General features: G+C 37.2%; 1 protein-coding gene across 4 annotated transcripts; it reads left to right on the forward strand.

Moving 5' to 3' along the window:
• The first annotated feature begins 2230 nt into the window (after positions 1 to 2230).
• On the forward strand, positions 2231 to 18101 carry LOC142533128 (E3 ubiquitin-protein ligase UPL1-like). 4 transcript variants are annotated; one of them, XR_012816679.1, is made up of 16 exons: positions 2231 to 2579; positions 3115 to 3210; positions 3285 to 3491; positions 4222 to 12147; positions 12216 to 12533; positions 12669 to 12867; positions 12957 to 13246; positions 13335 to 13624; positions 13822 to 14944; positions 15042 to 15188; positions 15277 to 15357; positions 15490 to 15715; positions 15805 to 15944; positions 16381 to 16487; positions 16599 to 16761; positions 17596 to 18101. XR_012816679.1 is itself a non-coding variant. In XM_075639773.1 (16 exons), the coding sequence occupies exons 1-15, from the start codon at positions 2547 to 2549 to the stop codon at positions 16699 to 16701; spliced, it is 11286 nt and encodes a 3761-aa protein (XP_075495888.1). In that variant the 5' UTR covers positions 2231 to 2546; the 3' UTR covers positions 16702 to 16740; positions 17596 to 18101. The 4 variants fall into 4 exon arrangements, 1 of the variants encoding a protein (XP_075495888.1); XR_012816680.1 differs by lacking the exon at positions 17596 to 18101 and adding an exon at positions 17055 to 17566; XM_075639773.1 differs by having other exon boundaries at positions 16599 to 16740.
• The last annotated feature ends 7432 nt before the right edge of the window (positions 18102 to 25533 follow it).

Below are 25533 nucleotides of genomic sequence, written 5' to 3' on the forward strand. Positions count from 1 at the left end.
TAACTGAAGATGAAATCTCTACTAGAAGTGCACGCAGTCTATGGGTCTGTCTAACCGAGATAGACAAAGTCAAGTTTCAATTTAAGTTTTATCATAATTCTATAAAATAGATCATTCATGTTAAATAATATGACAAGAAAAACAACAAGTTTTGCAGAAGACTATTTGAAAAAAAAAAAGAAATATTCTTTGGAATAACAAGCTGTCGGGGAGTAAAGAATGTCGTTGAAAATTCTGTAACATAGCTCATGTGGGAAGATGATCAGAAAACATTTGTCCATAATGCCCGAACCAAAAGGAGCCAGAATTTGGCAAAGGCTTTAGGTTGAGATCAGACCGGAAGCATCTTGCAGAAACAAGACCAAGTGGTAAAGAACCACATAAATAACAATTTCCTCGGGGACAATACAAAAACAAAAGATTCTCCGACAAACAAAAGTAGACATGTGATCTAACCACTCCATTAAATGGAGGATGGACAACTACTAAAAGACGATTCCACTAACTAGTGGAAAATATACCTCTCAACCACCCATTAAAGAAAAACCACCAACTCGTGGTTGAATGGACCATCACTCACAAGATGCTGTCGACCACAACTGGCAGAATAATTCACAAGCTTTGAAGTTTGGATTTAAATCCACCAATACTTCTATAATACCAAAGCAGAAGGAAGATGAAGGCATCATTTAACCTCTTCATTTTTCTTTCGAATAAATTGTAATATTTTATCTTACTAGTTTATGTGTGTTATAACTCCGGCTCCTATAGATAGCTAAGGAAGTCCCTCCTCTTATACATGAGGTTATTATATAATAACAGTTTGTATTTTGAGTAAAAAGATCAATGCTTATTGTCCTCTCATGTATTATTTTTAAATTGAATTACTTTAGTATACACCTTGAGGTAAGAAATGAAACATGGTTGTTCTATGTGTTGTTGAAAGAATCTATGTTAGGAACCATCTATTGCGACTGCGTGGTTAGACTATGAGGAGCAGTTTGTAAAATCTGATTAATATGACCCGACGGTGCTCCGGTCAAAGAGATAAACATTTCAATTTATTATATGGAAGCATGATGAGCCAATAAAAAAAAATTGATTATATGGAAGGATAAAAACCTTGCGTAACTGCATGTCATTAGCCATATGCCTTTAAAAACAGGCTCGACTGGTAAAACAATGCTACGTACCATAATTATGAAGACTGATAATATTTTTTGAAAATTTAAAAAATTGGGGAGCTCAAACAAAGATTTGAAAGGATGAAGAATGAGGAGAAAGTTAAGTTTGAATATGAGGAGTTATTGCAAGTTTATTTTTTTTTTTTTTTTGTCAAATCAATATTCATTATGAGTCAAAAAGACACTGAAGGAAAAAATTCTACACAAATCTAATTTCATTCATAAAACTAATCAAATTCAGTGCTATTACACTTTCAATAGTTTGATGACTAAACTTTATATATATATATATATATATATATTGTCTCATCTTATCTTACTGTATAAAGTTATGCATATTTGCTAAATGATTGTTAATTAATTTGGTGCAGTTTTAGAGAAATTTATGATTTTATCTTAATTTAATTTTAATCACAACTAAAACTATTAGACAAATTGGTAATTTCAAACATTTCAATATTTTTTTTGTCTTTTGATGACTATTTAATTAAAGAAATGTCATGACTATTTTTTTGTCCTTTGATATATATTTAATTACGAAATACCACATTTTATTATTTTTTGTCATTTGGTGGATATTTATTTACAAAAACGTCATTTTTGTATTTTTTTATTTTATAATTTATTTTATTCTTTCATGTTTTTCGTTACAAATATTCAACGCATGCAACCGATTACTAGTAATAAAAATTAAAATTAACGTCTCATATGTGATATTACATGACACAACGAGCAACAAATTTCCTGGGGAAAGGGAAATATGTGGAAATCTCATTCTTTGTGGTCAAACGTATGTGATGTTTAGTTAGTTGTGTTAGGGTTAAATCGGATTGTAATGAGTGTTAAAATTGAAAATCTGGAAGAAAAAGAAACAGGAAAGTAAGAATATATTTGGAAATTAACCCTTGATTTGATATTCAAGACCAAATTTGATTTTCATATTTTTTTTTTTAAAAAAATCCCTCAATCAATAATTACTTATAATTTATCAATAAAATTTGCAATTGGTATCAAATGTATTTCCATTATTATTAATTTTATGGGAAAAATTCCCTTTTGTTTCCACCACCTCACGAAAATCCTATGCGATTGTGAAAATCCTATGCGATCACAATCGCATACAAAAACCCTCGTTCCGAAAACCCTGTAATTGATTCACACACACAGTAGTTTTCTGTATTTGATTCGGATTTTCTCTAATTTTTTCAATCCCATAAAAATTTTCCACCCTCTTCAAATCCCTCAATTCCCGTGTTCTTTCGTGTTCTCCGTTCTGATTTGTTATTGAATCGATTGATTCATTAGTTTGTGGTCGATTAACCCTTGGAGTGAGTAATGGGCACGTTTGATTGATAGCAAGAGATGAAGTTGAAGCGAAGGAGGGCACATGAAGTGGTCGGTGAAATTATTTTCTTGCTCCTCTTTGATTTGTCTGCTTGATTGAAATTCTTCCGGGGAAGTTTCCTTAATGGTTGATTTTGCTTACTGAACTTGTTTCGATAACATGGTAATGCATTGCTTGAGAAGTTCTAGTTAGCGGGGAATGTCTTGTTTTAATGTAAATTCATCTTAAAGGTCAATCTTTGCGTGTCGCAAAACTTTCTAGTGATTACATCAACATACCTGTTTCCTGTGATAATAATGTAATAATGAATTGCTACTCACAAGGGTTAATCTGTTATGAATAGTTTACACAGTGCGCCAGAGAATCGTCGCTAGAGAAAATAATAGCTATATTTCTGTTTCTTTTTAGCTGCTTATCTTTGAGCTCTAAAATCTTCTCTAATCCATATGATTTTTTTTTAAAAATTATTTGGTTAGTTATCTTCTACTTTCTTTTGTGTTTTTCTTTGTCCTTTTCTCCTTTTGTTTTTATATTTTTTTACTATTTTTGGAATAATTGATATTCCTGTCCGTTTTTTTCCTGCAGCCTTCTAAGATTAAAACCTTTATCAACAATGTTACCGCTACACCGCCAGAGAATATAGAAGATTCTCTGAAAAGTTTCTTTTGGGTGTTTGACAAGGTGCATATTTAAATCCCGCAAACTATGCAAATTCCTTCCCCCTGCTTTGATAATAACGATACTTGTAATTGCAGGGAGATTTTCATCACTGGGTTGACTTGTTTAATCATTTCGATACCTATTTTGAGAAATACATCAAGCCAAGGAAGGATTTGCAGCTTGGGGACAACTCTTTAGAATCTGATCCACCCTTCCCAAGGGAAGCTGTTCTACATATACTTCGTGTCATAAGGATAATATTAGAAAATTGCACCAATAAACATTTTTACAGCTCTTATGAGGTTCCTTTCTTTACCCTCATTCGGCCACATGGATAGTTATCTCTGAGCAGCTTAATTTAAAGATTTATGCGGTCATCTAAATAGGATAAAGCTAAAAACTCCTCGGTGTTAGCCCATATGTTTGTCATTGCACTTGATAGAAGTTGCTATTAACTTTTGTAATGGGTAAGTCTTACTCCAGGCTAGGGATTTCCCAATCAGAAACCAAAGTAATCAGTTCATTTTTTAAAATCTAAAATGCCCATGATGTTATGTATCCACTCCATCGCTTTTACGATGCTAAAAAATCATACTAAGTGCATATTGTTGGTAATTAATGAAGGAAAAAACTAATAGTCGTCTAGGTGGTCAGTTTTGGTTGATTTTGCCTTTGATGGTGGGAAAGTTGGAAGGTGGTTGATTTGCAAGGTAGGATGAGTGAGAGAGGAGGGAGGTAACTGTTCGAAAGATCGAAGCATGGGGGGATTGATTTTAGATGGTGGGGATACATATCTATTGCCAGTGTTCTTTAATATCTGAGATTGCTATCTTTTAAGCTTCTTGCATTTGAGAAAACCAAACACTATAAATATCATTCTGCCTCTAGATAAAGCTCTTACATATTTTAATTTTCGCTGTTGTTGCCCTAGTTTATATGTGTTGTCATTTTTGCCATAGACTTGCACTTCATTGCTTGCTTTATGTGTTTCAATTATGTCATCTTGATCAAATTTTTTTAATGGCTGTGCAGCATCACTTATCATCTTTGCTTTCTTCCACTGATTCGGATGTTGTGGAGGCTTCTCTACAAACTTTGGCTGCTTTTTTGAAGAAATCTAATGCAAAATACAATTTAATAGATGCTTCTCTACGCTCAAGATTATTTGCTTTTGCCCAAGGATGGGGGGGGAAGGAAGATGGTCTTGGATTGATTTCATGTGCTTTACAAAATGGATTGGACCCAATTGCTTTCGAGTTGGGTTGCTCTCTGCATTTTCAGTTTTATGCTGTGAGCGAAACTGCAAATGAATCGACTTCTTCTGAGCAGATGACCAGAGGTTTACAAGTCATACACATATCTGCAGTTGACTCTATGAAGGAGTCCGACCTTGAACTTCTTAATAAGTTAGCCGTACAGTATAAAGTTCCGCATGATTTGAGGTTTTCTCTTCTGACAAGATTGCGTTTTGCTAGGGCCTTTAGCTCAGCAGTTACACGCCATCATTACACATGCATCCGCCTCTATGCTTTTATAGTTCTTGTTCAAGCCTGCAGTGATACTGATGACCTGGTTTCTTACTTGAACACTGAGCCAGAGTTCATCAATGAATTGGTTACCTTGTTGAGCTATGAAGATGCAATACCTGGAAAAATTCGGATTTTATGCATTCTTTCTCTGGTTGCCCTTTGTCAAGATAGGTCTCGTCAGCCGACAGTATTGTCCGTTGTCACATTGGGGGGGCACCGTGGTATTCTATCTAGTCTTATGCTGAAAGCTGTTGATTCTGTTGTGAACAATCCATCAAAGTGTTCTATTGTTTTTGCGGAGTGTCTGTTATCTCTTATTACGATGTTAGTATCATCTTCATCAGGTTGCTCAGCCATGCGTGAAGCGGGATTTATACCGACTCTTTTACCTCTACTGAAAGATGTGAATCCTCAGCACTTGCATTTGGTTAGCACAGCTGTGCATGTTCTAGAAGCATTTATGGATTACAGCAACCCTGCTGCTGCTCTTTTTCGAGATTTGGGAGGTTTGGATGACACAATAACTCGCCTGATGGTAGAAGTATCTTATATTGAAAATGGTTCAAAGCAACATAACATTTCTGTTGACCTTGACTGTGCTGGCCGTGGTGGTTCGCAAATTATGACAGATACTTTTGCTGAACTTGATAGTTCGCTACCTCTTTTTTCTGAAGCTTTGGTTTCATATCACCGTCGGTTGTTGATGAAAGCCTTATTGCGAGCTATATCTCTTGGTACTTATGCACCTGGGACAACAACTCACGTGTATGGCTCCGAAGAGAGCCTGTTGCCACATTGTATATGCATAATATTTAAAAGAGCAAAAGACTTTGGTGGTGGTGTATTTTCATTGGCAGCTACTCTCATGAGTGATTTAATTCACAAAGATCCTACTTGTATCTCTGTCTTAGATGGAGCAGGTATTCCTTCCGCTTTTATAGATGCTATCATGGATGGTGTTCTTTGTTCTGCTGAGGCGATTACTTGTATACCACAATGTCTTGATGCTCTTTGTTTGAACAACAATGGTCTTCAGGCTGTGAAAGAACGTAATGCTTTGAGGTGCTTTGTAAAAGTTTTTACATCCAAAACATACCTACGAGCCCTTGCTGCTGATACTCTTGGCTCGTTATCTAGTGGTTTGGATGAACTAATGCGCCATGCTTCCTCATTGCGTGGCGAAGGAGTTGATATGCTGATTGAAATACTGAACAATATTGCAAAAATTGGATCTGGGCTTGAAGCAGCTTCTCAGTCTACACATTCTTTAAGCTGTTCTGAACCTGTTCCTATGGAAATTGAATCTGAGAATAGATATTTACCCTTTGTAGATGTTAGAGATTCACATAAACCCGAAAGTGGATCATCGGAATTAATTCTGGATGCTTCATCGATGAATGTGGAATCATTTTTGCCTGATTGTATTTCCAATGCTTCTCATTTTCTCGAATCAGTTCTTCAGAATTCTGATACATGCCGAATTTTTGTTGAAAAGAAAGGGATCGAGTGTGTCTTGCAATTGTTTACTTTACCTCTCATACCCCTTTCAGCTTGTCTTGGCCAAAGCATCACTGTTGCATTTAAAAACTTTTCTCCTCAGCATTCTACTTCACTCGCTCGTGCACTGTGTCTATTTCTGAGAGACCATTTGAAGTTAACGAATGAGCTTTTAACTTCAATTGGGGGATCCCAATTTGCTCAGATTGAATTTTCTGAAAGAGTAAAGATCTTGAGGTGTCTCTCCAGTTTGGAAGGCATCCTGTACCTTTGCAATTCTTTGCTAAAAGGTACTACTACCATTATCTCTGAATTGGGTTCTGCTGCTGCTGATGTGTTTAAGGATCTTGGCAAGGTTTATCGTGAAATTCTTTGGCAAATATCTTTGTGTTGTGAGTTGAAAGTAGAGGAGAAGCGGAATGTTGAACCGGACCCTGCAAGTGCAGATAGGGGACTGTCTACTGTCGTTGGAAGGGAGAGTGATGATGATGCTAATATTCCATCTATCAGGTACATTAATCCTGCTGCTGTCAGAAATGCACCTCACTCACATTGGGGAGTTGAGCGTGAGTTTATACCAACGGTCCGTTCAGGTGAAGGTTCCAGTCGTCGCAGTCGGCATAGTTTGGCTCGTCTTCGGGGTAGCAGGATTGGCAGGTGTTTGGAAGCTTTCCAAATGGATTATGAAGCTGGACCAAGTAATGCAGAGATTTCTTATTGTGTAATGAAGCAAAAAAATCCTGAAATACTAATTTTGGAAAACCTCAATAAGCTTGCTTCAACAATGCGCTCATTCTTCACAGCTCTAGTGAAAGGTTTTACTTTCCCAAATCGTCGAAGGACTGAAACTGCATCCCTGGTCTCTGCTGCTAATAGTGTTGGAACTGCTTTGGCAAAAAATTTTCTCGAGGCCTTGGGTTTCTCGGGTTACTCCAACTCTAATGGACATGATATATCACTTTCAGTCAAGTGTCGCTATCTGGGGAAAGTTGTGGCTGACATGGCGGCTCTTACATTTGATAGCCGGCGGCGCACTTGTTACAATGCTATGATTAATAATTTCTATGTCCATGGGACATTCAAGGAGCTTCTTACAACTTTTGAAGCAACAAGTCAGTTGCTTTGGACTCTTCCTTACGTTGTTTCGGATTCCGGTGCTGATATTGTTAAGATTGGTGAGGGGGGAAAACCATCTCAAAGCTCTTGGCTGCTTGATACGTTACGGAGTCATTGTCGTGAACTTGAGTATTTTGTTAATTCTGGTTTGCTGTTATCTTCAACCTCTGCTTCTCAGATACTTGTGCAACCTGTTGATGTTGGTTTGTCATTGGGGTTGTTTCCTGTTCCAAAGGACCCAGAAGCATTCATTTGCATGTTGCAGTCCCAAGTTTTAGATGTGATACGTCCCATTTGGTGTCATCCATTGTTTCCTAAATGTGGTCCATGTTTCATCACTTCAATCATTTCACTTATGATTCACGTGTGCAATGGTGTTAGTGATGTAAAACGGAGTCGTGGTGGGTTTTCTGGGACTGTGAGCCAACGTTTTATGCCTCCTCCTGATGAAGCAATCATTGTGACCATAATTGAGATGGGCTTCTCAAGAGCGCGGGCAGAGGAAGCACTGAGAAGGGCGGAAACAAATAGTGTTGAGATGGCAATGGAATGGTTGTTTAATCATGCGGAAGATCCTGTGCAGGAGGATGATGAGTTGGCTCGTGCACTGGCTTTATCTCTTGGTAGTTCATCAGAAACACCTAAGATTGATAGTGCTGATAAATCTGTGCATGTTCTACTAGAAGAGGGACAAGCAAAAGCACCTCCTGCTGATGACATCCTTGCAACAGCTATGAAATTGTTCCAAGGCAGTGATACATTGGCTTTCCGGCTGACAGATTTTCTTGTTACTGTTTGCAACCGGAACACCGGGGAAGACCGTATGAAAGTTATTTCTTATCTTGTTCAACAGTTAAAGCTATACCCACTTGAGTTCTCCAAGGATAGCAGTCCACTGGGTATGATCTCACATACTTTAGCATTGATTATTTCAGAAGATGGAAGTGCTCGGGATATCGCTGCGCAGAATGGGATTGTCTCAATTGTAATTGATATCTTGATGAATTTTATGGGCAAGAAGGAGGCTTCAAATGGGCTCCTTGTTCATAAATGTATTAGTGCGTTACTTCTCATCTTGGATAATCTGTCGCAGACCAGGCCTAAATTATGCGGTGATGGTACTGATGGAGCACAAAATGGTCCACCATCTGACTCAACAGAAAATCAATCTTCTGAGACAAAAAATAAATCAATTCCAATTGTTAAAGATAAGAATGACTGTACTCTGGATGGATCTGAGTTCGAAGATATGCTTGGGAAGCCAACTGGTTATTTGACGATGGAGGAGAGTTCTAAGGCACTAGTAATTGCTTGTGACCTGATAAAGAGACATGTACCACCAATGGTAATGCAGGCTGTTCTTCAGTTATGTGCTCGGCTAACAAAATCACATGTTCTGGCTTTGCAATTTCTTGAAAGTGGTGGCATGATTGCCCTTTTTGGCATTCCAAGAGGTAGTTTTTTTCCCGGATATGTTACCTTAGCTTCTGCCATCATCAGACATCTTCTTGAAGATCCTCAGACATTGCAAACAGCCATTGAATTGGAGATACGCCAAACTCTTGGTGGAAATCGCCATGTTGGTGGCATATCTGTGAGAACATTTTTGACATCGATGGCACCTGTTATATCTAGAAATCCAGAGGTCTTCATGAGAGCGGCACTTTCCGTCTGTCAGTTGGAGTCATTGGGAGGGAGTTCCATTATCATGTTATCAAAAGATAAAGAGAAAGAAAAGCCAAAAGCATCTGGTGTTGAAGCTGGAGCATCTACTAATGAATGTCGTATTGTTGAAAATAAGTCTCATGATGGGTTTAGTAAGTACTCTAAAGGACATAAAAAGGTTTCAGCAAATCTTACTCAAGTGATTGATTTTCTCCTTGAAATTGTGTTGGCATATCCTATGAAGGAGGAGGATGGTTGCGCAGGTCATCTGAACACCATGGAGGTAGATGAACCTACCACCAAAAAGAAGGGTAAATTAAAGGTTGATGAGACGCTAAACTTAGGATCAGACGGTTTGGCAGACCAATTGGCATCCCTAGCTAAGATGACTTTTGTGCTCAAATTATTGAGCGACATTTTACTGATGTATGTTCATGCTGGAGGAGTTATATTGAAACGAGATTTGGAAATGTCTCAACTGCGCATGTCTGGTCATATAGGCTATCCTGGACAAGGGGGCGTAATTCATCATATTCTCCATTGTCTTCTTCCCATTTCAGTAGATAAATCTTTTGGCTCAGATGAATGGAGAGACAAACTTTCTGAAAAAGCTTCATGGTTTTTGGTTGTTTTGGCTGGCCGCTCTAGTGAAGGAAGGAGAAGGGTGTTCAATGAACTTTTCAAATCGCTATCTTCATTTTCACAAGTTGAGAATAATCCTTTTTGTAGCAATCTGTTACCTGACAAGAAAATCCTTGCTTTTGTTGATTTGGTGTATTCCATTTTATCAAAGAATTCTTCTGCAGGAAACTTACCTGGATCTGGGTGTTCACCTGACATTGCGAAAAGTATGATAGATGGTGGTATTGTGCATTGCTTATCAGATATTCTTCAAGCTATTGATTTGGACCACCCTGATGCGTTGAAAGTTGTGAATCTCATACTCAAGTCTTTGGAAAGCTTGACAAGGGCCGCTAATGCAAACGAACAAGTTCTTAAATCTGATGTTCTAAATAAGAAAAAAATTATCGGCCAAAGTGGAAGGTCTGATGCTCAACATGATGGAATTCCAGCTTCTCAAGAATTGCAAACCACCGAGGATGGGAATGAGCAACATAGGGCCATTAGTAATACTGGTTTAGAAGCATATCCCCAAATTATGCCTCACAATGATGGTAATCAAACTACAAATTTGAATGTGTCCATGGAGCAAGAGATGAGAACTGAGGAGATTCCAAATGCTAGTCCACCTATGGAACTTGAGTTGGATTACATGCATGAGGAAATGGAAGAAAGTCGTGCCTCACCCAATTCAACACAAATGACTTTCCGTGTGGAGAATAGAGTAGATCACGATATGAATGATGAAGAGGATGTCATGGGTGATGATGGTGATGATGATGATGACGACGACGGAGAAGAAGATGATGAGGATGAAGATATAGCAGAAGACGGCACTGGTCTGATGTCCCTGGCTGATACAGATGTGGAGGATCGTGATGATACTGGCATCAGAGATGAATATATTGATGATATGATTGATGAAGAAGATGATTTCCATGAAAATCGTGTCATTGAGGTGAGGTGGAGGGAAGCCCTTGATGGCTTAGATCATTTGCAGGTACGTGGACAAACAGGGACTGGAGGAGGGTTAATCGATGTAGCTGAAACCTTTGAAGGCGTGACTGTTGATGACTTATTTGGAATGCGTCGATCTTTTGGTTTTGAGCGGCGGCGTCAAGCTAATAGAACTTCCTATGAAAGATCAGTTACAGAAGGGAATGGTTTTCAACATCCTCTCCTTTTGAGGCCATCACATTCTGGGGATTCAGTGTCAGTATGGGCATCTAGTGGAAATACCTCCCAGGATTCAGGAGGCACTGAAAACCTTGATGTGGCCCATTTCTATATGTTTGATGCTTCCATTCTTCCTCATGAAAATTCTCCTTCTAACATATTTGGTGACCGACTTGGTGGGTCTGCACCTCCCCCACTAGCTGATTTTTCTACTGGCTTAGAGTCCTTGCATGTGTCGGGTCGAAGGGGGCCAAGTGATGGCCGGTGGACTGATGATGGCCAACCCCAAGCTGGTGGACAAGCCACTGCAATTGCGCAGGCAGTGGAAGAGAAATTCATTTCTCTATTGAGCAATAACGTTACTGCTGATAATGATGATAAATTTTCACAAAACCTAGCAGTTCCAGATAAACAGGGGGGAGATTCCATCATTGTTTCTAGATTGAGCAATAATGTTACTGCTGATAATGGTGATAAATTTTCACAAAACCTAGCAGTTCCAGATAAACAGGGGGGAGATTCCATCATTGCTGACAATCAACTGGAGGATATTGTTGATGCTCTGCAGAATGATGATCGGAGTCACGAACCTCAACTACTTGAGATGGGCATCACAGAGGTCCTCGCTGAACAAGCTGGTGGGTGCCAACAAGCAAGGGAAAATGTTCCAAGTTTGATTGTTAGTGATATAATTGAAATGGGGGGAGGAAATGTGTTTGGCAGCGAGTCATTGGAGACATCATCATGTTTGATTGCTCAAAATGGAGTGCTCTTTGATATGACTTCAAGGGATGGCATTCCATCTCAAGATGAGGGTTCTGATATGTCTTTTGTTCAAGATAATCAGTCCAGTTCTCATGCTCCATCGATTTCTGGATCATGTTTGCAAGTTCTTGGCAATCATCATGCTTCATCAAGTCCAGAAAATAGTGATGTTGAAATGGGTATTCAAAAATTACCACGGTCCGAGATCAATCTAGAGGAGCCATCATTACAACAAAGTGGTTTGATCGTTCGGGATTCAGGTCAAGCAGATGAAAGTAGGTTGAATAACGAGGCTTCAAATTCAAATGGTATAGATCCAACATTTTTGGATGCGCTTCCAGAAGATCTCCGTGCAGAGGTTCTTGCTTCACAACAAGCTCAGCCAGCTCAGGCTCCAACTCCTACTTATGCACCTCCTACTGTTGAAGATATAGATCCTGAGTTTTTGGCTGCTCTTCCACTTGATATTCAAGCTGAAGTGCTTGCCCAACAAAGAGTCCAAAGAATTGCACAGCAATCGGATGGTCAGCCCGTTGATATGGACAATGCATCAATTATTGCCACCTTTTCAGCTGATCTACGTGAAGAGGTTTGTTGTTTCAAATCGTTGACCTATTGGCTTTGGCCTAATTTGCTAATTTTTCTTCCATCTATCAGGTTCTTTTGACTTCTTCAGAGGCTGTTTTATCTGCATTACCATCTCCATTACTTGCTGAAGCACAAATGCTCAGAGACCGAGCTTTAAATCGTTATCATGCTCGCAGTTTGTTTGGAAATAGCCAGGGGCTCAATAGTCGAGGAAATAGATTGGGATTGGGCTTTGATTGGCGGACAGTGATGGACAGGGGTGTCGGAGTCACTATTGGTGGGGGATCTTCTCCAGTAGATAACTTAAAGTTGAAAGAGCTTGATGGAGAACCACTTTTGAACTCTAAGGGCTTGAAAGCATTAATTCGCCTACTACGACTGGGACAGGTAGTTCAGAATCTTTGAACTTAAAAATACCTTATTTCGTAGATTCCAGAATACAGACATCTGCTGCTTTTTTACTATTCTCTTTGTTGTTTTGATCATGTGTGATACTGACATATTGTTGTGTGTCACCGTTAGCCTCTTGGGAAAGGTCTGTTGCAGAGACTTTTGTTAAACTTATGCACCCACAGTGAGACAAGAGCTATTCTGGTTCGTCTTCTGCTCGATATGATCAATCCTGAGTCTGTAGGTATAGCTGGTGGAGTGACTGCAAAAAATGCACACAGGCTTTATGGATGTCAGTCTCATATTAATGGTCAATCTCAATTGCGTGATGGTATGAGTAAATCTTTATTGTTGATGAAAATTTCCAATATTTTGTGATTTGGAATTTGGTCTCACAATAATAACCCTTTTTTTTCCAAGGTGTTCCTTCAATTGTAATGCGAAGGGTACTCGAGATTCTGACCTATATGTCTACAAATCATTCTGGCATTGCCAGTCTTCTTTTCTACTTTGATGCGTCAAATATTTCTGAATCTTCCATCACAAGTCAGTCAGGAGGAAAGAGCGATAAGGGTAAGGAAAAATTCACTGGAGAAGAGCACCATCTTAGCCTTTCTGAAAGCTCACAAAACGGGGATGTCCCGTTGATATTGCTCCTTAGACTTTTAAGCCAGCCACTTTGCCTGCGGAGTATTTCTCATCTAGAACAGGTAACTATTCTCACACTGCCACGTGTATACCAACTGCTTCTGAAGAGGTTTTGCATTATCTTAGTATTTAATTCTTGTCATGATGTAGGTCATGGGTCTGCTCCAGGTGGTGGTATTTGCTGCGGCAGCCAAGGTAGAATGTAAGTCTAGTGTGGCAGAAACTGCATGTCAGACTGAAAATGTTTCTGGCGATGAAACTGCAATCGACATTCAGAAAGATCCTCATGTAAATGAAGTAAAACCTAATCCTCTTGACCAGAGTTCCAGTGCTTTGAACTCCAAAGCAAATTGTCAAAAAAGTGATACAACTCATGATATCTTCGTACGGATTCCGAGACAGGATTTGCATAATCTCTGCAGCCTTCTAGGTCATGAAGGGTACTATTATTAAATTCTGACTGTTACCTATGTATTTCTTGGAAAATTCCATGTGGCTTGTGCTTTTATTAAAAACGTAGGGTTCTACCTCATTGTTCATATCCACCACTTCGTGACATTTTACCTAATTTTGTTTATCTTAGAATGACTGACAGAAAAGTAATGCCACCATGTTAATCTGTAACATTTATCATTAGGCTTTCAGACAAAGTTTACTCAATGGCTGGCGAGGTGCTAAAGAAGTTGGCCTTTGTTGCTGTTGCTCATCGCAAATTTTTTGTTTCGGAGCTTTCTGAGTCAGCCCATAGGTTGAGCAGATCAGCTGTTAATGAACTTATAACACTTAGAGATACACACATGCTGGGATTGAGCTCTGGATCCATGGCTGGGGCTTCAGTCCTTCGTGTGCTTCAGATACTCAGTGCAGTTACTTCAGTTGGCAGTTACTTGAACGAGGACAGAGTGGATGCTGAGGTGCAGGAAGAGCATACCACCATGTCAAAGTTAAATGTCGCACTGGAATCATTATGGGAAGAGCTAAGTGAGTGCATCAGTGCTGTGGAGTCAGAGCTAAGTCAGAATTCCCGGTCTCCAGTTTCCAGTATTAACATTGGCGAGCAGATGCAAGTTTCACCTGCATCCCCCCCTCTTCCCCCTGGAAGTCAGAGACTCTTGCCGTTTATTGAGGGTTTTTTTGTTCTATGCGAGAAAATACAGTCGAACAATACAATTTTGCATCAAGATAATTTCAATGTGACAGCTAGAGAAGTGAAAGAGTCTACTGGGAGCTCAGTTCCATCATCTGCCAAATGTGTGGATCCTTGCAGAAGACTAGATGGATCTGTCACATTTGCAAGGTTTGCTGAGAAGCACCGTCGCCTTCTTAATGCTTTTATAAGGCAGAATCCTGCTTTATTGGAAAAATCACTCTGTATGATGCTGAAAGCCTCTCGGCTGATTGATTTCGATAACAAAAGGGCTTATTTCCGATCCAGGATTAGGCAGCAGCATGATCAACACCTCTCAGGTCCACTGCGAATTAGTGTTAGGCGCCCATACATTTTGGAGGATTCATATAACCAGCTACGCAAGAGACCAAGTCAAGATCTTAAAGGGCGGTTGAATGTGCATTTTCAAGGTGAAGAGGGCATTGATGCTGGTGGTTTAACTAGAGAATGGTATCAGTTACTATCGAGGGTCCTATTCGACAAAGGAGCTCTTCTTTTCACGACTGTTGGAAACAATGCGACTTTTCAGCCAAATCCCAATTCCGTATATCAAACTGAACATCTCTCTTATTTCAGATTTGTAGGCCGTGTGGTAATTGTTCGAGTACCTATTTTGAGCTCGAAAATTTATAGCTCTTTGTAATTGTATTTTCATCTTCTAATATTTTTTGTCTCCATCTTATTTATAGGTTGCCAAAGCTCTGTTTGATGGGCAATTGCTTGATGTTTATTTTACTCGCTCCTTCTACAAGCACATCCTTGGTGTGAAGGTGACTTACCATGACATAGAGGCTGTTGATCCTGATTACTATAAAAATCTGAAATGGATGCTTGAGGTGAGTGGGACTAAGAGTGCCACCATTTGTGTTTTAGCCTAGGGAGTTTGTTAAGTAGTTTCTAAATATGTCATTTCCCTTGTGACAGAATGATGTGAGTGATATACCAGATTTGACATTTAGCATAGATGCGGATGAAGAAAAACAAATCCTTTACGAGAAAACAGAGGTACAGATGTAGGAATTATATGTGTTATACTTCATTGGGAAGTTTTCCCCCATCGTATTGATAAATTCATCTAAAATGTTATAAGATTTCTGGACTGCTGAGTATCTCTTATATATATGCTATTGTGAAAAGGTTACTGATTATGAGCTGAAGCCGGGAGGAAGAAACATAAGATTAACGGAAGAAACAAAGCATGAATACGTAGATCTTGTAGCGGACCACATTTTGACGAATGCTATCCGGCCTCAGATCACTTCTTTTCTTGGAGGTTTCAATGAATTAGTACCCCGAGAACTTATATCTATTTTTAACGATAAAGAGCTTGAATTATTGATTAGCGGTCTTCCTGAAATTGACTGTAAGTCTATGCATTGTTTTCCATTCTCAATTTCATGTGATAATTTTTATTGTTCAGAAAATATCCTCGTGATTCAATTATTTTTGCAGTGGATGATCTGAAGGCCAACACTGAGTATACGGGTTACACAGCAGCATCAAATGTTGTTCAGTGGTTTTGGGAGGTTGTCAAGGGTTTCAATAAGGAAGACATGGCAAGATTGCTTCAGTTTGTGACTGGAACCTCCAAGGTGATTTGCGTAATCCTGAATTATTATAAATTACTTGTGTGGCTAATTCGATGGTCAATAGCTGAACTATATTCAGCTTCAATTTGAAAGGGCATATGTGTCGATTTGAACCATGATGTTTCTATTATATTGAGACAAAATGGTTCTGGGGCTGATGTGAACTGTTGCTTTTTGGAACAGCAATAAAGCTTGAGTGTGTGTGGTGGTGTGTGAAAGATAGAGCATTAGAAAATAACTGCACCATAATTAGGAAGGAACTTTTTGAGTTTCATATGTCACAGAAGTTTAATTCTTGGCATAGTTTTCGTCTTGGTGCAAAACAATTGAATGTCCCTTGTAGGGGATATCTTCTGATATGTGCTAATTTATTGTGCATTATTATCCTTTGTTGATAGAAACATTTCTTCCAGCACTAAATTGGATTTTGGCTTTTTAGGTTCCTTTAGAAGGTTTTAAGGCATTGCAAGGCATATCTGGTCCCCAGAGATTTCAGGTTCACAAAGCATATGGAGCTCCTGAGAGACTTCCTTCAGCTCATACCTGGTAAGTTCTTGAAATGTGGAGTGGTGAGTTGATAAATTCTGTTCTTGCTAATTAAATGTTTGTTTTGAAATCTGATCCGACAAGTTCATCTTGTGTACAAATTCTTTCCAGCTTCAATCAGCTGGACCTTCCAGAGTACTCTTCAAAGGAACAACTTCAAGAACGTATGCTGCTGGCAATCCACGAAGCTAGCGAAGGATTTGGATTTGGTTAAATTAGTGGCAACATGGTGTTCTGTTAAAACAGCTTCCAGGTTCCTCATTGCCACGTTAATGTTAGTTACATTTGAACTTCATTTAATTTCATTACTCAACTCTTGATTTGACTTGGTCCACTAGGACTGCCTGCATGTGCTTGCCTTGGCTATATTTGTTTCAAGCATCATTGAAATACATGCACCTCGTCCTCGTTTTTCTGATCAAATTGGAATCCCTAAATCTCAATTCGAGATGCACATGGCATTATTGAAATGTTGAATTTTTCAAATTTGTCAATATCTACAAGGCGTATCCATATAACATTAGCACTTATTTATCAAACGTTTTTAAATTGTTTTTTGGTGGTCAGAATGTGAATCCAAACCTCTCAACTGCAGCACTAGTGATTGTGCATACTTGGTTGTTTTCAGGTTTGTCTCAAATGTGTCCTCAAAAATTTTGGGTGGTCAAATTTAAGAAATGTTTGGATTTTGTATGAGAACATTTGGTACCGTTTCAAGTTTCAACTGAAAATAATCAGCTCTTACTATTCGAAGCCCCTTTTGTTCTTCGTTCTTTAGCTACTTCAGAAAACAGCTTGGTTTCAAATCTACCTGTCATTAGTCCAATAATGTCAATTTTTTTTAACGAAGTCCAAGAATAAACTAGAAGAGTTTCAAAACTCACGTATTTCCTTTCAGATACACAGAAATAACATTATGAATAGAATTGTGCTGAAACTTATCCCTTGTCCCGGTTTGGGTATATTTCCTTGCTCTGTATTTTGGTAGGATATATTCACTATCTCACAAACTAGACAACTTACTGCCGTAAATGCGTTGGTGCATCCAGAAAAATGCAATGAATGTGCTAAATTTGTTTTCTCTGAGATATGATACTTTATTTTGCAGATTTGATTCATCTTTCAAGTACTTTTCAAAGATACAGATGATCATGATCTCTCCTTCACATGGGTTGTATGTAATTGGTGGAAGAATCTTTCTATAGCTCCAGATTCAATTTATTTAGTTAGCTTCTACCCTGAAAGCAGGAAAATGTCTAGTCTTTTGGTTTTCTACCATATATATTTTATGCACGACGAATGACGAAAAAGTTGAAAAAGGGGAGGAGCTAATGACGACAAAAGATGAAAAAGGGGAGGAGCTAAACTATGGCCCTTGTGTACATACCTTTTGTTATCATCTACCTCTGAGGGAATGGGTATTCGTTCTCATTTTTTTATATCTCTCACTTGCCAAATCGGTTTCAGGCGTAAAACAAAAATAAAGAGTGACTTGCTGATTGCAATATGCAATTGAATTTACTGGTTTTGAAAGCCCCTTTTTACCCAAGCATGTACAGGATTTGATGCTTCTTTCATTAAATAAAAGTTGCTATTCATTCTTTTGAGTCTTAAGTTTGCATTGTGTTATCAATACGTGGGGCAGGTTATGCATGTTTCGGTCGATTGTTTCGCTTCATTTTGTTGCAATGCCTTTTTAAGCTGATCATATGTTGGATGTGGCTTTATCAGTTATTCATATTCCATTCTTTTTAACACAAGAATATCAAATTTATAAATGTTTAACATGAAAGCTCGGTACAAGAGCATGTAAAATCGTGTGGTGAAGTTACTGTGATGAAGTTGATAACTTTATCTCATGCTGATATCAGTATCGTTAAATTCAGTTTGTTTTTCTTCGGTGGTTAGATGATGTTGTAGATATGATATTTAAATATTGATTTTTATTCAATTCAAAAACATAATAAAAATACACATAAATATAAATAATTTAATATATATGTATAATTAAAATTTAAAATTTACACGAAATAAAAACAATATGGAAAATTTAAAATACACAAAATTAAAAAAATTTACAAACAATTAAAATATAATGAAATACGAATTAAATAAATTATTAATTAAATCTTTTACAAAGAATTTAATCTTGCATCTTCATTGTAATACTGAAACGTCATTCAACTTTTGATTGTTAATATCTCTCTCTATTGTTCGATTTTCTTGATCCATCTCCACTCTTTGTTGGTCCCTCACCCTCGTGCTCCATCATCCTCATTTTATACTTATTTTCCATAATATATTTGAGCAATTTTTACATAATGTTTTTTTTGCTAGAGTAATCCTCTCATCCTTCCCCCTTTTTTTTTTAATCTCCTTCATGCATTGTTTTCAGCATTTCCCTCATGTTTGCATCTTTTGATCATTCTCCTCTCATGACTTTTTTAAGAGCCTTCCTTCCCATCGGTTTAATAGTTTGTGTATCGAAGGGTGTGAAGAAAAGAGTTGAAGATGATTTATCATTGATCGAGCTTTTCGTACACTATAAATTCTTAATACAAATAAAATAAATGTTTATTCCCGAATGATACGCAAGTGCACGAGTGAAGTTATATATTGTGTACGAAGTACGATATTGTCCTACAGAGACAATATCACACAATTATTATTTTCAGAAATTGATCTTTAGTAAATTTTAAACTAGATTTTGAAGTTAAAATTCGAAAAATACATAAAACTCGACAATACAAAATGAAGATTAAAATCAAGTGAGAAAGAATTCGTTGTGAATTTTAGTTCACCTATCCATAGTTTATTTCAAATAACTGATCTCAACTATCACTTATGCTTTTGACAAGATTATCTAATTTGTTAAAACACTCTCTCAAGTTAAGCTAAACTAATTCAACATGATGAAATAATTAATTTTTTTTAACTATTTATCAAAGGTGAATCGCATGCATGTTTTATAGAATCCTTTAGCTTTCAACTTACTGGATTATCACTATCAACGTGTATTCAATTTCATAGATCTACGCAAATTATAAATTCATAGACTATATTACCCGTTCTTATTGCGAACTATTCTTTCGACTTCATTCATAATATAAAATATCATAAAATTTAATTATTCTTTAATTATTCAAATAAAAATCGTAATATAATCATGCGTGAAGCAAAAGTCAGTAATCAAATTAAATAAAACGTCTAGAAATATGATCCCCTTAAATCCCCAGAAAATATAAAAACTTGGCCGCTAAACGTCATAATAAACTTCTCAAAACAAAGTTTTCAGATTAAAAGTACTAAAAGAAATGAAGGAGAGAAGAAAAGAGGCGTGGAAATCTCGATTTATTTCAAGTCATGAATTATGTGTCAAAACCATATATTAGGCTTTCTATGTTGGGGAGAATCCACAAAAAGTGTGAACAAATCGATGCATATTTTTTCAATATTGGGTCATGCTGGATCAAGTGATTTCTCTGCCCAATTCTTGTTTTCTTTTTTTACTCGGGCGCGACGTGACGGAAAAAATCACCCGCCCTAGCATGAGTTGCTCGGCCTTGTATGTCATCTCTATTTATATGCACTGGGGAGGGTTGGCCCATAATTCCATCTTTTATTGATTAATTCACTAAAAAGTCAACTCAAAATACATAAATCACGCATACAAGAATGAGATTCAAAATGCCACAGCAAACACGTAAAATTGACACACAACAACCTCTCCTTACTATCCATTTACTCGCCTTCGAGCAAGATAGGTTATGAAGCATAACAAAATAAAGATCAGCTTATTGGTGAGTTCATGATTAGTTATGCCTAAGTGAATATTCAACATATTTCCCATCACTCAACGCCCAATGCAAGTTTTCTCACATCCCTTGAAGCTTACACATTGTATTTTCTACTGAAATTTGAGTGTGTATGTCTTATGTTGGTTCTGTTGTTATGAGTTTCAAATAGATCCATTATCCCAAGTCTTTAAGAAATTTCAATCAACATGTTGATGTAAAATTTCCCTCTTCTACGTCCTTTTCTCCACTAATTACTAACCAGCAAACATAGACCGCTATGATTTTTTTAGGCATAAATTATGGCTCAAATGAGGGCCGTCAACTGTTGTTAAAATATACAAGAGAAAGAGAATACAATATTTGATCGATCAATTTATTCACAACCAGATTTTGCATCTGATTTCATTCATCTCCATACATCCCTCTTTTTAGCATAGGAATTAGATTTAATTTCTTTATTTGGCTCCCACCCCTTACATATCTTTTTTTTCAAAGTTTTTTTTTAAAAAAAGAATTTGTCTTTTTCAAGTGTAAATTTCTTTCATATTTGTACTCCTTTGGGTAATAATAATTGATCAATTTGTTCATTTATTCCGAGGGTGTAAATATGAGGCCTGATGTAAAAGAAACTGTCTTTTTCAAGTGTAAATTTCTTTCATATTTGTACTCCTTTTGGTATGAATAATTGATCAATTTCTTCATTTATTCCTAGGGTTTAAATTTGAGGCTAGATGTAGGGAGAATTGTTCAAAACACCTTGTTAGGATCGGTTAGGAGTGAAAAAGTTTTTAGAAGGGGGGTAGGGGGGAGAGTTGAATAAACACTTGACATTTTTCTCAACTTTTTTCGAATAATGAATCAGTTTAATGATAAACTGAATTCAAGAATCTTGTTGTCAATGTCAATCAGTTAACTTAATAAAAGTGCGGAAATAATTAAAGGACATATAGAATAAAACTGATAAGGAAAAACACAAAATTTGTGAATGTTTGGATATTTCAGACACTCCTAAGTCACCCCTTCTATCTCGAAGATAGGATATTCACTAAAAGACTTTGATCTATACAAAGATTTGCACAAACCCACTTCAGTTTGGACTTAACACTACCAAGACTGAAACTCTTAGTATCAATACAATTTATCAGTACTCAACTTATGTGTAACTTCTTAGCACAACTGATCTCAACAAGATCGAATAATACAACAATGAGTGTTAGTGTTTTAAGCTCAAATTATAGCATGAAAGCTATGAATGTGTATACTAAGCGTGGGCTTTTGAGAGCTTTTAAACTTGAAAGAATATGCGCAGAGTTCTTGACTGTATTGCTTGATAACTTGGACAACTTCGTAAATTGATTACCCTGCTTCAGCTGATCTTCTCGGCTATTTATACGGTTTTCTTCCAACGGTAACAATGAATGCATTTTGAATCTTTATATCTGTTGTATAGCCACATCAACATTCTTCTGACAATCGTACACTATAGCTTTTCTAAAATGCGGCGTTTCCACTACACATTGCAGTCTGATCTTGTACAATTGTCGGTCGATAGCTACGTTCCTTAACTGATGATGTGTCAAGCTGATTTATCAGTTGACATAGCCGATATGATTAACTGATTGCTGTGTAACTGATCAGTCTCAACTAATCATCCAGTTGACTACACAGTTCAGTTAGCTTGCTTAGTTCAGTTGCCTTTGATTATACATGCATTAATCTTCAGTTCGGGCAACTATCAGTTTACGAATCTTTAGTTCAGTTGCTTTCAGTCTTCTTGATCAGCTGTTCAATCTTTTCATGCTCAATTTGTCAAAATCTGAAATTAAGTTTCCAACAATTTCTCTCTTTTAGGTGTTTGACAAAACTTAGAATTTATGAACTGATCAACCTGAACTCTTGTAGATAATATAATCTTTTATTGATAACTTTTTTAATGTACAGATTCATACAAAGAATGAAGAAATAAAAGAATTTCCGAATAAAAGAATCTTCTACCGACTGACTGAAAATCTGCCAAAAACTCTCAACTGAATATAAAGACCGTCTTCTAACTAATCTGGACTTCTTCATTTCTTTGCTCTTTTATCAGCTGGTCCTTGATCAGTCGGTTGACTAGGTCTCTTCTTAGATAGCTTCTGATGTTCTTCTTCTTCTTCCCCTTTTTGTCAAACCCATCAATCTTGCTGGATAACGCACGTACTTCCGAGGTGACATTAGATATTGCATTCATTATTTGTTCTTGCATCATATCCATTCTCTTTGTCACTACTGTTTCCAAAAATTCAATGCAATTTTTGAACATGTCTTGAGTCTGGAAATGTCCTTGAACAGTCACTCGGTCTTTTTTAATTGATATAGTTGGAGAAAAAAGGAAGTGATATCCTTTGTAACCTACTATAGGTTCTTCATTGTATTCTCCTTCATAGAATCAATCTTCAATGTGTGCAGCAATTGGATTGACTTGATATCAGAAATAGATGAAACCAAATGGAGAAGGTTGGACTGAATGTGTAACGTACCGTATTTTTGAACTACTTGAAGTTTGCGAAAAAATAAAAATTTTCTTACATAGGAAATAAACTCTCAAATTTCGATTTGAAATAAACTGTTCATCTAAAAATAGTTGAAATAAAAAGAGCATGACTGAAGTTTGCTAAAAACACATGATTAAATATCGTAACCCAGAAAACGAAATCAGAGTAGTTGAAGCTTTGCATAAAACTAAAAACATGGGCGGTCCTCGGGTTTAGCTTCCCGCTCAGTCCGAGCCAGCTCACTGGTCCGCACCCCTCGTCTTCTCAAAGTCATCCTCACCTGCATCGATCAAGTCTAGTGAGTCTAAAGACTCAACATGTATAAACTGGGAATAACAAGTAATACGTAATAAAACCACATGCATATTTAAAATAGGGCGTACATACTTGAAACTTGAACATACATACATAACATAGACGTGCCATAACGTGAAACTTTTCTGAAACATGCTTGCAACATACATACTTGAACATACATGAACTTCATCATTTTGCGTAGAGATATGTTTCAAAGCAAGTGACCCTTACATAAATACGCCTGATCAGACTAAAACACAGTACTGGGCTGACTGGGAAGATCCACTGCCACATACATGAGATCCCGGTTCATGTTTTAACGGGTGGATTGGTCCCTGGTCATGCTTTACCGCTTTCCAATCCTGATCTAAACCCGGTCATGCTTTACCGGGGTGGATTGGTCCCTGGTCATGCTTTACCGCTTTCCAATCTCATACATAATTTGGTCACAAGACTGAAGTTCGCTAAAAACACATGATTAAACATCGTAACCCAGAAAATGAAATCAGAGTAGTTGAAGCTTTGCATAAAACTAAAAACATGGGTGGTCTTTTTGAAAATGTGTTTTTGACGAAATTCTTGAAGTTCATTCGTTGCAGGCTTCGTTGGGAACCGTTGGTTGATCGCTGCTGTGTTTAAGTATTGTGAGTATGATATTGGGATGAATTTTGGTGCTTCGTCTTGTGTCGATAGGCACTTGGTTGCATTAGAAGTCTTAGGAAACATTTTGGTGTCAAACTGTCATGTTCACAATTTGAGTTGCGTTGTATGACTTGCATCGTTCTTTTGGGGCATTTATGTGAGTTTGAATCACTACCATAACGTCCTAGGATGGGTCTCGAACTCTAGATCTTCGTCTCCAGTCCGTGCCTCTATCCCGTGTGTTTTTCTCTCCGAAACTACTGTTTTTCTCGTGTGTTTCTTCCCCACCGCTCTGTTTTCTTGGTCCAATTGGCTTCGTTTCCACTATTTTCCCCATTCCTGAAATGACAACAAAAACAAACAAAAAACGCATAATTCTGTTCGAAACAGACATAATTCAAAATGGATTCTAATATAAATTAAGTGCAAATCTTACACTTATCAAACCCCCCAAACTTGAACTTTTGCTCGTCCTGAGCAAAATAAAATAAAAGCAAATAATCAAGAAAAAATTATCACTAACGACTATAGTCATGGATATGCAAAAAGTGATATTGGCCTCCGACGTATCTAATTTCATGTAATTCACGATTTCCCAAGAGTCACGTGCGTGTGCGATATGTCAATGTTCATTTACCCAATCGAATGCTCAAATAGAGTTGTCATGCCCATTCGTCTTACAAAGTCAAGAAATCATCAGCTCAGTGCCGCTCACACTTCATTAAAATACAAATTCATATTCACAGATCACATAGGACTTTATCGGTGATTAATTGGCTCAATAAATATTCAACAAAAAATATACCAAAGATGAAATCACACCATGAGATGCTTGTATGCAAATGATTAAAGTCTATACGTGTTGACAATGTTTTTCAGGTATCCATAGGGCTTGACTTGAACAACTTTTCTCCACTAGTATATTGGATAAATGTGACAAGGTTAATAGGTCTTTTAGGCTTGTAATATTAGGCTACGGCTCATGGCTACAATAAAGGTATGGAGATCAAGATTTGAGAGAAATAATTGAATTTTCATAATTCTCATCCTCATTTCATTCACCATCACTTTATTGTTTTCTTCCCAATCATATCCTTCATCTCCCATATTTTCCTTTTTTTTTCACCGCTTTTGATTTTTTTTTTGAATGTTTTTCTTCTTTTTGTCTCTTTTCAACTTCTTTTAGCACATTAAAATTTTTCTTTTCTTTTCAAGGAGTATTTGAATCATTACAACACCCATGAACTTATTTCTCTAAAAATTAGGTAGGGCAATAAGTGTATAAGCTTCATTAGGTAGTCGTTGTGGGATGTAGAATAGATACAAGTAGGGGCTAATTGTATGTCATTGACATACACCACTTGATTTTTAGTAGACTCAAAATGGGACACTAGAGATATTTCATGTTCATTTGGTAGGCTCGAAGGCTCAAAACGGCTCCAAAGATCGCCTAAATCATTCCTATGCCAATATTATCCGTATTTCGCCTCGAAAAGTGTTCAAGCAAGTTCTAGATTTTTTTTCGATCCATTAGTCAATTCATATAAACCAATCACATGCATTTGTTCAACCAAAAATGATATACGAGGTAGGTAAAAAAGAAATTTTAAGCATCTCAATTAACTCGAAGCTCAAAGGGCTACAATTGACAGTAAACAAAGAACATAGGCCCAAAGATATTGTGAAAAATTGCCTAGATCATTTCTATGTTTGCAAAAGTGTCAATCAATGTCATGCAAGAATTACCAAGAATCAGATCTCCATCGTCTATTTAGC

This window comes from Primulina tabacum, chromosome 18 (assembly GCF_025594145.1).
Source record: "Primulina tabacum isolate GXHZ01 chromosome 18, ASM2559414v2, whole genome shotgun sequence".
NCBI lineage: Eukaryota > Viridiplantae > Streptophyta > Magnoliopsida > Lamiales > Gesneriaceae > Primulina > Primulina tabacum.